The sequence below is a fragment of the Brassica oleracea genome, chromosome C9, assembly GCF_000695525.1.
Source record: "Brassica oleracea var. oleracea cultivar TO1000 chromosome C9, BOL, whole genome shotgun sequence".
NCBI lineage: Eukaryota > Viridiplantae > Streptophyta > Magnoliopsida > Brassicales > Brassicaceae > Brassica > Brassica oleracea.
Genome location: NC_027756.1, coordinates 52,918,957 through 52,933,361, shown reverse-complemented (window position 1 = coordinate 52,933,361; position 14,405 = coordinate 52,918,957). Strand labels below are relative to the sequence as shown.

Genomic DNA, 14,405 nt, shown 5'->3' with positions numbered 1-14,405 from the left:
ATTGATTTTCTAAGCTTTATAAAAAAACAAATCAATAAATACAAACTCAAAATCCAATATCTTCTATTAATCAAAACATAATATCTTCAGTGTCGTATCTTTAATGTACATATTAAATATAGAAACTATAATCATAATTACACTAATTATAAGAATAGATTTGATTCCAACCAATTGATCTATTACTTCAGTAATTGATTTGATTGCAGAAGGTGAAACAATATATTTAAAATTTATAAGAATATAAAGATATAGAGATTCCAACCAATTGCCTATATTTGCGTATGATTTTCGCATAATAAGCTTCAAATTGAACATTGAAAAAGATAGAGAAATTTTTTTTAATCTTTTACCGACACAAACTTAAACAAAACGAAGAGTTAAATGTAATTTTTTTTGTTACACTTCCCGAAAAAAATGGTTACAACATGGGCTTTCATAATATGGTCTTTTAACATATTAATGTTATGGACATTTAATAATTATCTTGACGAAAAACAAAGACTATAAATAATTTATTATTAATAAAATTATGAAATTATTTACAATTTGATGACTAATTCATCACCTTTTTTTATATGTTAAATTTTTCATAGAAGTTTAAAAATCATTTTATTTTCTTTAAACATGTATAACTAATTTATAATTTTTTATGCCATACTAAGTCATAATATAATATTTCTTCATATTTTACATTAATAACCATTGTTTTTATATATCGTCTACAATTATCTAATTACGTCTATTTGTTCAATTTTTTATATGATATCGAATATTCATCGTAAATAGATGGTTTAAGATGCCAAAAAAATTATTTACTTGGTGAATATAATACATCAAATATTACAAATAAATTATTTAGTTAAATAAATAACCAAAAACCGAAAATTCAAATCCGCGCTATTAAACGACAAACTAAAGAAATTTTGATGAAGACGATAGAGAGAGGCCAGTGGGATATTTCTATGCTATTTTGAAGATTTATTTTTTCTATATGCAAATTTCTTATTTATGTTTTTTTTTAATTTACGCATAAGCAAAAAAAATGAGTACAAAATATCAAAATAATTTAAACTTACAAAAGAAAAAATAATATATAAGTTAACTTAATATATTACTTCAAGATAACACAATACACAATAAGCTCCAAAAAGAATTTCTAGTCAAATAGATTCAACTGAGCGACTTATCTAGAAAGGTGTATCTCATTTTTTTCTATCATATTCCAAAGTTCTCAGACTAGGTACAAGAACGTTAAAAGCAAAACATAAGAAAAACATAAGAAAAATATATTAAAATTAACAAAACAGTGATTATAGTGGAAGAAACTAAACCAACTGTTTTTCCAGACTGATTTATTGTTTTCGTCGTTTGTAATAGTTATTCAAAATCATCAAAACTGTTCAAAAAGACTTTTTTTTTTCCCTGTGGAAACTAGTTTTTTATGCTTATAAGTAATCTCAATAACTTCAAAAGTTTGAATCTTGAGGTGAAAGGAAAAAAAAGGGAAACCCTAGTTTTTATTTCATGTAGTGAACATGTTCTCTTGTCTTCTCTTTGTGTTTACTTGTTTCTATGTTTCTTCAGGATGATTTTTTGCTAAAGTTGGTTTCTTTTTGCTTAGAAAGTTGTTTAGAGTTTGCTTGATCATTGTTGTTTCGACATGTGGTTCTCTTTCTTTTGTTTGATTGTAGATGGATTCTCCAACAGAAACTGGAATAGAGATCCCTGATGGTTCCAGCTCGTTCGAAGAAATCCCAGCAGGTATAGAAGTCTACTCTAATTCATTCATGTCTTGTTTGATTTGGTTTGGTTTTGTTTTTAATCCTTTTCAAACTGTCAGTTTCAGACCACAGTGGCTCTTCTTCTCCTGTAACTCCAAAGGCTGAAAGATTACCTGTATCTCTCACCTTTGGTAGTGGCGGCTCTTTTGATGATGCTACTCCCAATCACGAAGATTCTGATTCTTTTTTTTCCGAGTTGGACTCAGAAGCTGAGGCCTTTTACTCTTCTCTCAACCACCGCCTGGTCTCACCAGGGTTTATGGATGGCCATGAGTTTTCTGATAAACAGATGAGCTGTAGAGAATTAATGAAGAAGTTTGCTCAATGCGAGGAAGAGCTAAGGACTGCAAGTCTTAAGCTCCAAGATGCTCAGCAAGAGGTTGAGAGACTAAAGTGTGAGGCTGCTGAGAATCTACGCGCTGAGCTTGAAACTGCACGGAGAGAGATAGAGACGAAGGATGCAGACGTTGAGACTGAGAAAAGGCGAGCTCTCGAGCTGCAAAGACATGTGGTTGATTTGGAATCTCAGCTCACTGACTCCACTCTCAAATTTGAAAAATCTAGTTAACTTTCTTGGAAGCTAAGGTCAAAGATTTTGACAGCCACAAGGTGAGACACGACATGTTAATGGGGAGAAAGATGGAGTTTGTGCCGAAGTAGACAGTCTAAAAGCGGAGATGAGAGCAAGGGACGTCGATTTCAAGCAGATGGAGGAGCAACTTAACCAGCTGGTGGTCTATAGGGAGGCCGAGCTTGTGTCTGAATCAGGAAATGGCAAGAGCACTGTGGAAGAGCTGAGTGCAAGGGTTAAAGAGCTAGAGAAGCAAGCGGAGATACAGAGAAAATGCATTATCAGAAGGAGAGGAAGATAAACGAGAGGCGATAAGACAGCTTTGTTTCTCGTTGGATCATTACAAAAGCGGATACAGACAGCTTCTGCGGTTTCTTTCAAACAATAACAAGTAAGTCATGGTCGTGTGAGTTGGACTGAATGCTCTCTCATTTGCTCATTCGTTACATTGAGGTCATTGTGTTTCTTCTCTTATGTATAAGACATTCATCAGATTCCTTAGTAAGAATTGCAATTTATAAGAAATCTAAGCTGAAAATGCATTAATATGTGTGTGCGTGCATTTATGTATTCTGAGGTATCTACAGGATTTTTTTTCTGTGTAGACTAGGGAGTCTTCTAATAAGTTAATGTCATAATGACGTAAAGGCTAAGTAATTAAAAGCCTTGAGAAGAAAAAGTCAAAAGGCCAAACACAAACACAAACCTAATCTTCCAATATCTCAAATTTGGTTGACTCTCTCAATGCAAGAGTTAGAGTTAATGTGAAATGGCCATAAAAAGGTTTTTGAATCATTTCATAGGACTGAATTATTATGGACATTTGTTACTTGATTTGTATTTTTTTTCTTCTTTTTATTTTTTTATATATATATATATATATATATATATATATATATATATATTTCACATTAAATTAATGAAACATTACATCAGTTAAAAGGTGAAACGAAAATAAAAATAAAAATGGAAACAATAAGGAATATGACAGAACAAAGTTGAAAGAGTCTCGTTTTGAATTTTTTTGCTTGTTGGTCAAATATTATTTTATTTATTGTAATAAGATATGAGTATTACTGTATCAGAATTCGTCATGTTCTGCATGACTTTGTTTCTAACTTATAAAATAAAATAAAAATGAAAAATGTCCAAATTACAAGTTCGAGAGGGTCCATTGCTTCTTTTTTTTTCTTCTGTCTCACCGTGTAACGAACTAACGATGTATGCTTGAGTGCGTAATTATGCATCCGCATGCAAATACATTTATATATCAATTAGCATATATATATACTTTATTTATGAAATCATTTTTCTGATTTGTTACATTCTCCATAATTTTAGTTAATTTTGTTTAGTTGTCATATTCTTATTAGTTTTTACCTTAAATATTTAATTATTAATTTAAATAATATAAATATTTAAAAAATTAAAAATTGTTTATTAATTTACATATAATAGAACTGTTTCGAACTTTCTAATTAGAATTACATTTATGAAGTGATTTTACTGATTTGTCACATTCTCCATAATTTTAACTAATTTTTGCTTGTTTGTCATATTTTTATTAGTTTTTAGCTTAAATATTTAATTTATTAATTTAAATAATATAACTATTTCAAAATTTCTGTTTAATTTAAATAATAGAACTATTTCGAACTTTCTAATTGGAATTATAATTATAATTATTTTAACTTTCACAAGTTTCTTATTAGTTTTTAGCTTAGATCATTAATTTATTAATTTAAATAATATAACTTTCTCAAAATTTCTAATTGGAACTAGAATTAAAATTATTTTAACTTTCACAAGTGAAAACCAATTCTTATGTTCATGTGATGTAAGAGGTTTTAAACTCTATAGTTTAACATTTATCAATTATTCCAAATTGTATTAGTTATAGTTTTTGTTTCATGCTCCATGTATATTGTTTTCTGGTTGTTTCAATTGCTTGCGTTCTCTTCATCACTTTCATGTTGATGTGAACGTTCTCTTTTCAGTGGTTCAATCATCTTGTGCAGATCAAACAATATTTCTTGTGTCAAACAATATTATTGCTTGGAGTTGTTTGCAATAACAACTATATGAACAACATCAAAGCTTAATTATCTCTTTACCTATAGATTTTTTTTGGGTTCTTGACATCTATATTTATGTACTTTTTGATATTTGTTTTTTTTTTGTTTAGTTGGAGTTCTAAGTTTTCCTTCTTTCGTTGAGTTTGAAAAATTATGGATTATTTTTGTTTTGGTCAAAAAAGTTATGAATTAGTTATTCTAAATTATTTAATGGTAGTTATTTCACGTGTTTGTTTTATTACTGTTTAATTTATAAAAAAAACTTATGCTTTGATGTTAAGTTTAGAGAATTGCCTATGTAATCATGTTATGAACATGTGTTTAATGGTTTAATTTCTAAAACGGCTAAAGTAGATATATCTTTAATGAATAATTGGATTTATCATTATATAATTAACAATAATAATAAACTATCATTATTTATTTTTTGTTTTATAGATGTAAACTAATGAAATATTACGAAAAGTCTTTTTTTTGTAACAACGTAATACGTCAATGTATATATTTATCAAGTAAACCAATGAAATATTATCATTATCTCAATTCATTTTTTTTAAGATTTCTTCTAAATTATCATCGAACTTTATTTTTATTTACTTTATATTTATTTTATTTTTATTCGGATTTGTATGTTTCAATATTTTTTTGGTAATTTAATGCATTTTTAGTTCAAAAATACAAAGTAGATTAAGAGAGACCAAAAATTCACATTCTTCTTCGTTATAAAAAAAAATAGTTCACATTCTTATTTTATTTTTTATATGCAACATTTGATGTGTAATTATATTCTCATAGTTTTATTGCTTTATTTTGTTTGAAAAAACGTAGACCGAAATAACAATCAACGAAAACTAAAATGATTATGAATATAAAGAATAAGTTATCATCATGTTTAAATCATAAGAAATATATTAATAGCTAATTAACTATTAGTAAAACGATTATGTCTACATTCGCGGACAAAACACCTAGTATATATATATAAGCTGTAAATGTGATTGCACGTGCGAAACTGACTTTGCAAGACTACCGGCAACAAACTTTATTGGTTAGATAGACCAGGCAATCAAATTTAAAGATAGCTAGAGAAAAAGGTTTAGTATCCTTCATATTTCACTTTATTTGCATTTTATTCTGCAAGCACTTTTATTGGTTTCTTAATTGACGTGTTAGACACAAATATATTATCAAGACGTGTTTTGAATATAAAATAAATTAGGTGTTTTCCTGCACCATATGTGCAATAAGAACTTTTTAAATCTAACTTATATTTAAAAATAAATTTCATTAAATATTATAGATTTTACTATTTTCTTACTAATATTTAATATATATTTGATATATATTAAATCAATTTGTATAAAACTAATAAAAATGATAAAACATTGTATAATTATCAAAAATTTAGTCTAAACAATATTTATAAAATTTTTAGGTATATAAAAAACTAATGATCTTACGATTAGATATTTAATTTTTTACAAAATTGTAGAAATTTTTGAAAGTTTTAGTAATACAAATTGTATAATTATACAAAAATAATAATATTTCCAAATTTAAAATGTTATATATCAATATTTATTTTATAGATGATGTATGAGCTAATATCATATTAAAGAAAAGTTTACCAAAAAGAAATATCAATATTAAATGTAATATATGAATTATTACCATATTCTAATAAGTTTGCCAAAAATATAAATCAATATTAAATGAAATTATCCATGTTATATTTTTCCGGAAGTCATGTCATCAATTTCAATAGTCATGTCATATTTGTTTTGTGAAATTGATTGTAGAGAGGACATGTGGCAAAATCACTTTGCAAATATAGTCTAGAGGATACTCTTACGTAATAATTTTTGTACATGTCTTGAGTTTTAGGTAACAGCAGCAATTTGCGATAAAAAGTAATATTAGCGGTCCCGATTAATAGAGAATAAAAAAAATGCAATTTGTGAAGACTTGAATGGTACTAAACTTTGATTTTGATTTGTTTTTTTTTTTAGAATTGTATCCTCATAGACATTGGATTGTGCAAAACGGAATAGATTAGAGATTAAGAGAGAGAAGGGAGATCTACTCCGGCGTTCGGCCGGCGCGTGAGCGTCCGTGCCGTCGCCGGAGCTTTGTTTTCCTTCTTGATTTTTGGTCCTTACCGCTTCCTCTTTACAGATCCGTCAACGGTTGCCTTGTCGGAGCTCTGACACCGAGGTTTTCCATCAGAGGAGAGTCGGCTTTGGAGTAACGGCGCGGCCGTTTTGAAGGCTTGCGGTGGAGATGGAGCGGCTTGCATGTTGTAGTTGTTTTACCCGGGAGATGGAGGCTAACCTAGATCCATCATCGCCGGTCTTGTCGCGGGGTAGTGTGGAGGATTTCTCAATTCTACCGACGCCGCTCTAGCTTCCGGGAAGAGGAGGCTCAATCAGCTCCTTCTTCGCCGGCTTTTGGTCACGGAGGGTGGAGGCTAACAAAGCTCTGCGCTGCCGTTGTGGAATCCCATGTCTTTTGGGTTGAGGTGACGGTTTCGAGTTTTTGAAGGTTGAGGTGGGTCGTGGGTCAGATTGGGACCCGTGGGTCGCAGCGGTTGAGATCTCAAGAAGAAGAAGATCTCCGGCGACGATTACGTTTGTTTGAAGAGGAGGTTAGCAGTGGTTCTCGTCGTGCTTGTCTAGGGTTTCCAGTGGTTCATAGGCGGAAGAGATCTCGTTCAACGATTGAACTCTCTGACGGGAAGACAAGGCGCCGCAGAAGTCCGATGGCGCGGAGGCTCTGTAGGCTCGGAATTCCGGCGAAAAGTTGTGATGGTGGAAAGCGTCGGTGGCTGTGCGAGGATAGGACGACTAAGTTGAGGTGGGCGACACGTGGCGGGCGGATGAACCAGATTCTTACACGTGTTCTGCTCTGCCTCCTTCCCGCGCGTCCAGAGCAAGCCCGGCGTAGCGTTTGTGGGCCTTGGGCCATGTTTCTTATTTGGGCTTTGGCCGTTCTTTTTTGTTGTCCATCTAATATTTGGGTTTGTGGGTTGTAAGCCGGTGAATTTAGGCTTCAGCCGTGGGCTAGGCCTATTTGATCAATATAATTTCAATTTAAGGAAAAAAAAAAAGACATTGGATTGTGCAGAGAAAACAAATACTATTGAAGTAACCTCTAGAGTCTATACAAAATAGGAGGACACCACAACAAAGGTTGACTTCTTTTACGAATCACAAAGGCAAAACGACTATCTATAAAAATTAAAAAGTAGGAAACTGGACAGCACAAAACGATAAAAGACCAAGTCTGTCGACCATATAACCTTGAACAAAAAAAAACTTTTTTTCTTTCTTATATAAATGTATATAAATATTCGTTAAAATAATGAACGAGCACCATACAATAAGTGGAGGATTATTGGTCACTATCCAGACTAAATTTAGTGTTATTGTTTTTATGATTTTAAAATATGTATTGAAATCACGTGTTATTAGTTTAATGATTAATAAATTATAATTCAAATCAAGTGTTATTCAATCATACGGATTTACTAATAGATTTGATTTCATAATGGATTTGAATGAATTTGCACGGATTTCTTTGTTAAAAATACAAAGACTCAAATCCGAGGGAAAACTTTCAGATTTGTAAATACTAATCCGAGAGAATTTGAAAATTTGTATATTTTATTTGAATTTATAAATACCGTATAAATTCCTAAATCAATCAAAATATATTAATATCCCCTTAAAACCTTTGTTCATTTATCACTTGTCATTATTCACTGTAATAGATTATGAAGGAAGAAGCATGTAGTAGGGAAGGGATAGACTTCTCTTTCCAACATAAATGAAGCAGGCGCCACGTTAGCAACAATGCCATTCCATTTTTTTTTTTGTCTGAATGCCATCCCATTTATTAACTCTCCCCTTTATCCATGTAGAATTAGGTAAAGAAAAACATTTATTACTCTTTTCGCTATCTTCTTCACTTCTTCTAATCAAAGCTCTGTCTTAGATGCTTGCAACAACTTACAACTAAGCCAGTTTTTTTTTCTCTTTCTTATAAAGAACCAACAAATGGGTTTTGTTTAATGGGGCTGTGCTTTGTGTAGTAGGAACGAGTCGTTGGTGTTTTTTTTTCTTTTACGAGTCTGTTGACTTGGCTATAATAGAATTATTACTACACCATACATTTTAGAGAAGAGGAAAAAAAAAAAAAACTTTCTAGACACGGAAAGGGAGAGACTTTTCTCAAAGGAGAGAAAGAAACAGAACATCCCAAAAGTTCAAAAACCTCTCCAAGGATTTGGCTTTTTTTTTTTTGTCTCTCTTCTTTCTCTACTTCGCCCCCACGACAAGAAAATTTCTGTCTCTCTATATATATATCTCTCCCTCACCATTTCTATTCTCTCCCTCTCTCTCTATACAATCTTAACCTTCTGTATTTTTTCTTCATAATCTCTCGAGTTACATGAGCTTTTTACTTCGGGGTTTTTGATTCACCTGACCGTTCTATATGGATTCTTGAATGACGTAGTCTTCCTTCTGCTTCGTGTTCTCGCCTTTTTTGTTTTTCATCCCAACCCGGATCCGTAACCAGCTCTCAGACCCGGGTTATTGTTTCTCTTTCTCTTCTTCAACAGAGTTTAAAATCATACCGCGTTGACCTTCATCTTCTGGTCTCCTCTCAAGTTTCTGTTTAAAACTTGAACAACTTCACAAAGTTTCCATCTATTTACCTTTGTTCTGCTCCCTCTCTCTCTCTCTCTCTAAGTCATCTAGATTCAGAAGGTGAGAGTACGCCATCAAGTTTGGTACCAAACAATGGCGAGCAAGTCTGGTCAGAGAGTCCGGTTGGTTAAATGCCCCAAGTGCTTAAAGATTCTTCAGGAAGACGAAGACGTTCCTGTTTACCAGTGTGGTGGCTGTTCAGCCATCCTCCAAGGTCATTCTGCAACTTTATTGTCTTTGATCCTGTATCTAGGCTTTATTCTAGGGTTCCATCTGTTTGGATTCCCTTAGGTTTATCTTGTTTTGTCTGAGCTCAGACCACTTGTATGTTTATGGTTTCTCTCTTCTCAGTTATTGAACTTGTTTTGTTGTTGCTTCTTTGGTTCCAGCTAAAAGACGGACCATTGCTCCAACCCCTACACCAAGTGCAGGAGAGGCAGAGGGTGCTCACGCCAGTGAGCCTGAAACCAACAATGTGTCCATCAGCTCAGAGCAGGACACGGTTCTTCCACCAACCACAGGTCATTCCACGGGTCAAGCTGATAAGAAGGCTCTGGATAGATCCTTGGAGTCTACTGAGAAGCAGCTCGGTGACTCTATTGGAGAGGAGGGAAACGAAAACCAACTCCAAGAACACTCACCTAGTGATTCTGATAAGAACGAAAGTGAAGATAACTCTAGCAGATTCAAGTCTGATGTAAAACCCGTAGCAGAAGAAGCTATGGGAGAGGGGACTAGCTCAGGAAGCTTGGATGCAATCTCTCCTGATGCTTCTCCGGTTGAAGAGGAGCAAAACGAAGATGATTACTTTTTCAACCGTCACAGGGAGTCAACTGATGATCTTCCTGCAAACAAGACTCCTTCTACCTATGATGGGAGTGAGTCTTCCTCTGACGACAGAGAAGAACTACTCGACGAAAACGAACAATGGAAAGCTCTTCAGGAAATAAGCTCAGGCAAATTCCAAATGCAGAGATACACTGAGAATTTGAAGGAGCAAAGAAGAGGTAGTTCCTCCTCATCTACTTTCTATGAGAAGAGGCCGTCCAATGTGACTCCAACCACATACATGGAACGGTATCAGAACAGGTCTCTTCAACTCGAGGGGCCAGGAGGACGTCTTGGAAGACAAGGGAGGAGACGTGTGACAGAACAACTTCGGCCTAACTTGCCTCTCTATCCGAGAGAACAACCATACAACACACGTGTAAGCCCTTCGTATCCATCGCAAGATGAGTTTGATCGCTATTCCCGCGCACACTCGCTACACAGGCCTTCATACGAGAGTGTTGACCATATGTATCACAACAGCACGAGGGCAAGAGGTCGGGGACAAGGAAGTAGGTTCTCAGGAGAGATGAGCAATGATAGAAGAAACCATCCCGGTTGGTATTCAGGTTCTTACAGTTCATACCCTGCAAGTCCACAGAGGCCACCAATGGAACAACCACCTGCGTATTATCCGAGAAGATGGAGCCACGAGATAGTCTCTGATGCGGAGGATCATCAGCGTTATAGACATGCCGGCCACCACCACCATGACATACAAGCCCGTCGTTTAAAAGAGAGACAACAACGTGTGGCCAAGCGTCATATCCGTCCAACAGCCGGTGGGGCCCCTTTCGTTAGTTGTTACAAATGCTCAGAGAGCCTACAGCTTCCTGTAGACTTTCTCATCTTCAAGAGGAAGTATCATCTCCTCAGATGCGGCAGATGCACCGCTGTTCTCAGATTCTCACTTCAATCCAGAACTCATTTAGTTCCTGCAGTAGTAAAACGTGACATAAACGCTAACAGGAGTAGCAATACAACATCAGAGTCTCCCAGAGACAAAGCTCCTTCCAGAAAACCAGAGAAGCTGAGCTCCTCTGCTCAAGAAGAAGAGGTGCCTGTAGCTAGAGGCTCTCCGCTTCATCGGCTAATGGGATACTCTACTGTAAGCCAAGTGTTTAAAGCCTCTCAGCGTCCTCCTTCCCTGTAGATCCCTGCTTCAGTGCTCTAATCAAGCAACGAGGTGCCCTTCTCAGGTGGAAAGTTTTGCCATTGATTTATCATTCTTTTTCTCACATCTGTGCTTAAAGTAGAGAAAACCATGACACTTGTGCAAATTATACATAACAAGATATTGTTGTTTATCTGTTGTAGATAGTCATGTAGTATTTTTATGTTTGTAACAATATTGAATTCATCATCGTTTATGGCTTTATCAATCTACTATAACTATACACTTGTATATAAGGATGTAAGTATATCAGTATGAACTTAGTTGAAGCTGTCATTATATCGATTCATCCTCCTGTTGGACACGACAGAGATTCGCTGATCCTGCAGCATGTTCATGTTTGGGGCTAATAGTCTTGTGTACCGATCAAAATACAGAAGCTGCTTCATTAGAAGTGCAAACTCCCTCGGGAACTTCAGCCCATATGATTCGCTAACCCGCACCTACACAAAAAGAAAGAAAACTTGTTTTCATCTGGATGCAAATCCTAAAACAACTACGTCTAGTTATCGCTTTACCAGGTCAAGGAAAAGAGCATTCATCTGTCTCTCATCGACAGCCACGTTAGCAGCAACAGCAGTTCTGCCTGAACCTGTAGCCACTACAATCTCTGTATCTAGTTCCTGCAAGAAAAGAGATTCACTTATCTGATATCTCCATAGTTTTTTTTTTAAACTACAGTGGTTCCTCTAAACAACGTAACTGGCTAAAGAGGGATAATCTTTAATTTGAGATTTTTACTCCAAAAACTGCTAAAGAATAAATATGCTTGCCTGGATAGTAGAGAACATTTTTTCCAAGTCCCTTGCAAAAGCTTTGGCATCAACATCTATATTTGTGGCACCCATTTGAATCAAAGCTGAGGCCATGGATTCATATTCTTCAGTTGCAATGGACGCTAAAAATACTTCCATGGCAGCCCATGTTTTGGGTGATATCCGACCAACAATGCCTGAAAATATATGTGAATACAAATAACCAAATAGCCACATGTAAAGAAATGTTGCAGCAATTAGGCTGGAGAGAGTATGATTTTACCAAAATCAAGAAACCCAATCCGGCCATCACGCAAGAGCCATAAGTTCCCTGCATGTACATCAGCATGGAAACTTTCACAAGAAAGTAAACTTCCAAACCTGCATGTTAACGCCAAGTTCATCTCACTAACTGCTACTGTTAACTTAAGAGGAGCTAATCATATTTTCAACTGTGAATTTTTCAAAGAGCTTACCACACATTAAGGGCAGTAATAAGGCTGTTTTCCGGACTGGAAACAAGTGCACTTATAGAATCTAGATCAGTAAGAGGAACTCCGTATAGCCGCTCCATTGTAAGTACCCGCCGGCTGCTGCAGTGCTTATACACTCTTGGAGCAGTAGCTTGTCCTGACAACCCCATGGTTTCAAGATATCTCTTGAACGATTCAATGTTTTTAGCTTCCTTGTTGAAATCTACTTCTTCAAGCATTGACTCACGAATGTCCTTGACAATACCAACCTACCAAAAGCATTATATTGTTTAGAGAGCAAACTAAGACAGAGGAATAGTGTTTCTCTACAGCTAATTGAGAGCTTACCAGTGACGTACGGCTGAATTCAGGACTAAGGAACTCAAATATACGGGCAACAACGTAGATAAAGTTCAAGTCCGCCACTAGAAAATATTCTATTCCAGGTTTCAAGACCTTAATCACTACATCCTCTTGGGAGCCTCGAAGCCTTGCACCATGGACCTGGTCATGATGAGATGAGTAAATGAACAAAATGAATAACCGTTCAATTAAGCGGAAGTAGAAGAAGAACAGACTTGTGCTATTGAGGCTGATGCAAGTGGTGCAGGGTCAACATACTCGTACACGCTTTCTATGGGCCTCCCAAGCTCCTCTTGCAAGATTTTGCGAATTTCTTCAAACGGTACTGGAGGAGCTTTGTCGAAGCAGTTCTGAAACTCTTCCACATATTCTGGTGGGAACAAAGTTGGCGCAGATGCTATAAACTACGAATTCAAAAGACATTAAAAAGAGATTGTTAAATGGGAAATTAAATTGAGAAAGAACAATACGTTAACTAAGCTTTCTTTAGACGTGCCCTTAAAGATTTACCTGTCCCAGCTTAATGTAAGTAGCTCCCATGCGTTCAAAGAGTTTCCTCAAATATAGAGGAGAGAGTAGACCAAGCTGCATCTCAGTTGGTAATGCACCAGACACTCTTGTAGACTGTCACCAGAATAAACATAACTTCAGATCACAGGAAATGTATGCAATTGAAACATATTTGGGTTCCAAGAAAGCGAAAGAAAAAGTTACTTTAGAGAGATCATTTAGCCACTCTCCTCCAACGCCTAAGAAGGCCTGAACGCCTTGGACAAGGCGTAACGCACCGCGTGGACCAGTGTTGATCGATGTCTGAACAATATCCTCAACTAGTTTGGGTAAATTCTCTATCCTACCTGCAATCAAAAAGCACATGGAGATCAATTTAACAGCCTTCAAACTAGTAGAAGAGTTCAATGAGGGAAAAGTAGTAAAATTTCAATACTTTGAAGGCGAGAAGTGAAAAGGTCTTGGCTTTGTGAATACTGAGCCGAGATAGCAAAACCCTTCAAGTTTCTTCTGCCTCCGATCATCTTCTTAGACCTCGCTGCTCTAGCAATAGGAAACTGCGAAATGAAAGTATAATCGAGATTCAGCAGAGATAGTAATGGCGTTTGAAAATTTTAAGCTCTACCTGAGATTGGTGAAGAAGTGGTAACTGCGTCACACGGAAAGCTGAGACCGCCATCGCTAGCTAGTCGCCGGAGATCGAGGCAGTAGAGACGAACAACTCCGATCAAAGCTTACAAGCGAACAACAGCTCAAACGACACCGTTTTCGCCCAGCTAATAGAAGAGGGAGAGAGTGAAGAGGAACACTCCACGTGGAGACGTTTAATAAGAAGTACAAGTTTCCGGTTCGATTCGATCTCCGGTTTAGTTTATTTCATTCCTTTTAAACCGAACCAGCTTTCCAATGAACAACAGCTGAAACGACACCGTTTTGCGCCAGCTAGTAGAGGAGGGGAGAGTGAAGAGGAACACTCCACGTGGAGGCGTATAATAAGTAGTTTCCGGTTCGATTCGATTTGATCTCCGGTTTACTTTATTTTCTATCCTTTTAAACCGAACCATTGAGATATTGCATTTACATAAATACCCTTACCAAATATAGAAATAACAAACTATTTAAACCCTAAACCTCTCTTTGATAAAAAAAAAAAAAAAAAAAAC

At 35.5% G+C, this 14,405-nt stretch overlaps 3 protein-coding genes across 3 annotated transcripts; 2 read left to right on the top strand and 1 right to left on the bottom strand.

Moving 5' to 3' along the window:
* Nucleotides 1-1,694: 1,694 nt before the first annotated feature.
* Nucleotides 1,695-2,656, top strand: LOC106315337 (filament-like plant protein 1). Its single transcript, XM_013753069.1, has 3 exons — nucleotides 1,695-1,764; nucleotides 1,844-2,347; nucleotides 2,445-2,656. Exons 1-3 carry the CDS (start codon nucleotides 1,695-1,697, stop codon nucleotides 2,654-2,656), a joined length of 786 nt encoding a protein of 261 aa, XP_013608523.1.
* A 6,073-nt stretch (nucleotides 2,657-8,729) lies between these two features.
* LOC106319211 (uncharacterized protein At5g05190-like) lies at nucleotides 8,730-11,219 on the top strand. Its single transcript, XM_013757474.1, has 2 exons — nucleotides 8,730-9,353; nucleotides 9,529-11,219. Exons 1-2 carry the CDS (start codon nucleotides 9,233-9,235, stop codon nucleotides 11,118-11,120), a joined length of 1,713 nt encoding a protein of 570 aa, XP_013612928.1. The 5' UTR covers nucleotides 8,730-9,232; the 3' UTR covers nucleotides 11,121-11,219.
* A 28-nt stretch (nucleotides 11,220-11,247) lies between these two features.
* On the bottom strand, nucleotides 11,248-14,039 carry LOC106319212 (uncharacterized aarF domain-containing protein kinase At5g05200, chloroplastic-like). Its single transcript, XM_013757475.1, has 11 exons — nucleotides 13,868-14,039; nucleotides 13,679-13,799; nucleotides 13,447-13,589; nucleotides 13,243-13,356; nucleotides 12,948-13,136; nucleotides 12,718-12,873; nucleotides 12,373-12,638; nucleotides 12,180-12,277; nucleotides 11,915-12,093; nucleotides 11,660-11,764; nucleotides 11,248-11,584 (listed from the first exon to the last, which is right to left on the bottom strand). Exons 1-11 carry the CDS (start codon nucleotides 13,919-13,921, stop codon nucleotides 11,402-11,404), a joined length of 1,608 nt encoding a protein of 535 aa, XP_013612929.1. The 5' UTR covers nucleotides 13,922-14,039; the 3' UTR covers nucleotides 11,248-11,401.
* Between the last annotated feature and the right edge of the window lie 366 nt (nucleotides 14,040-14,405).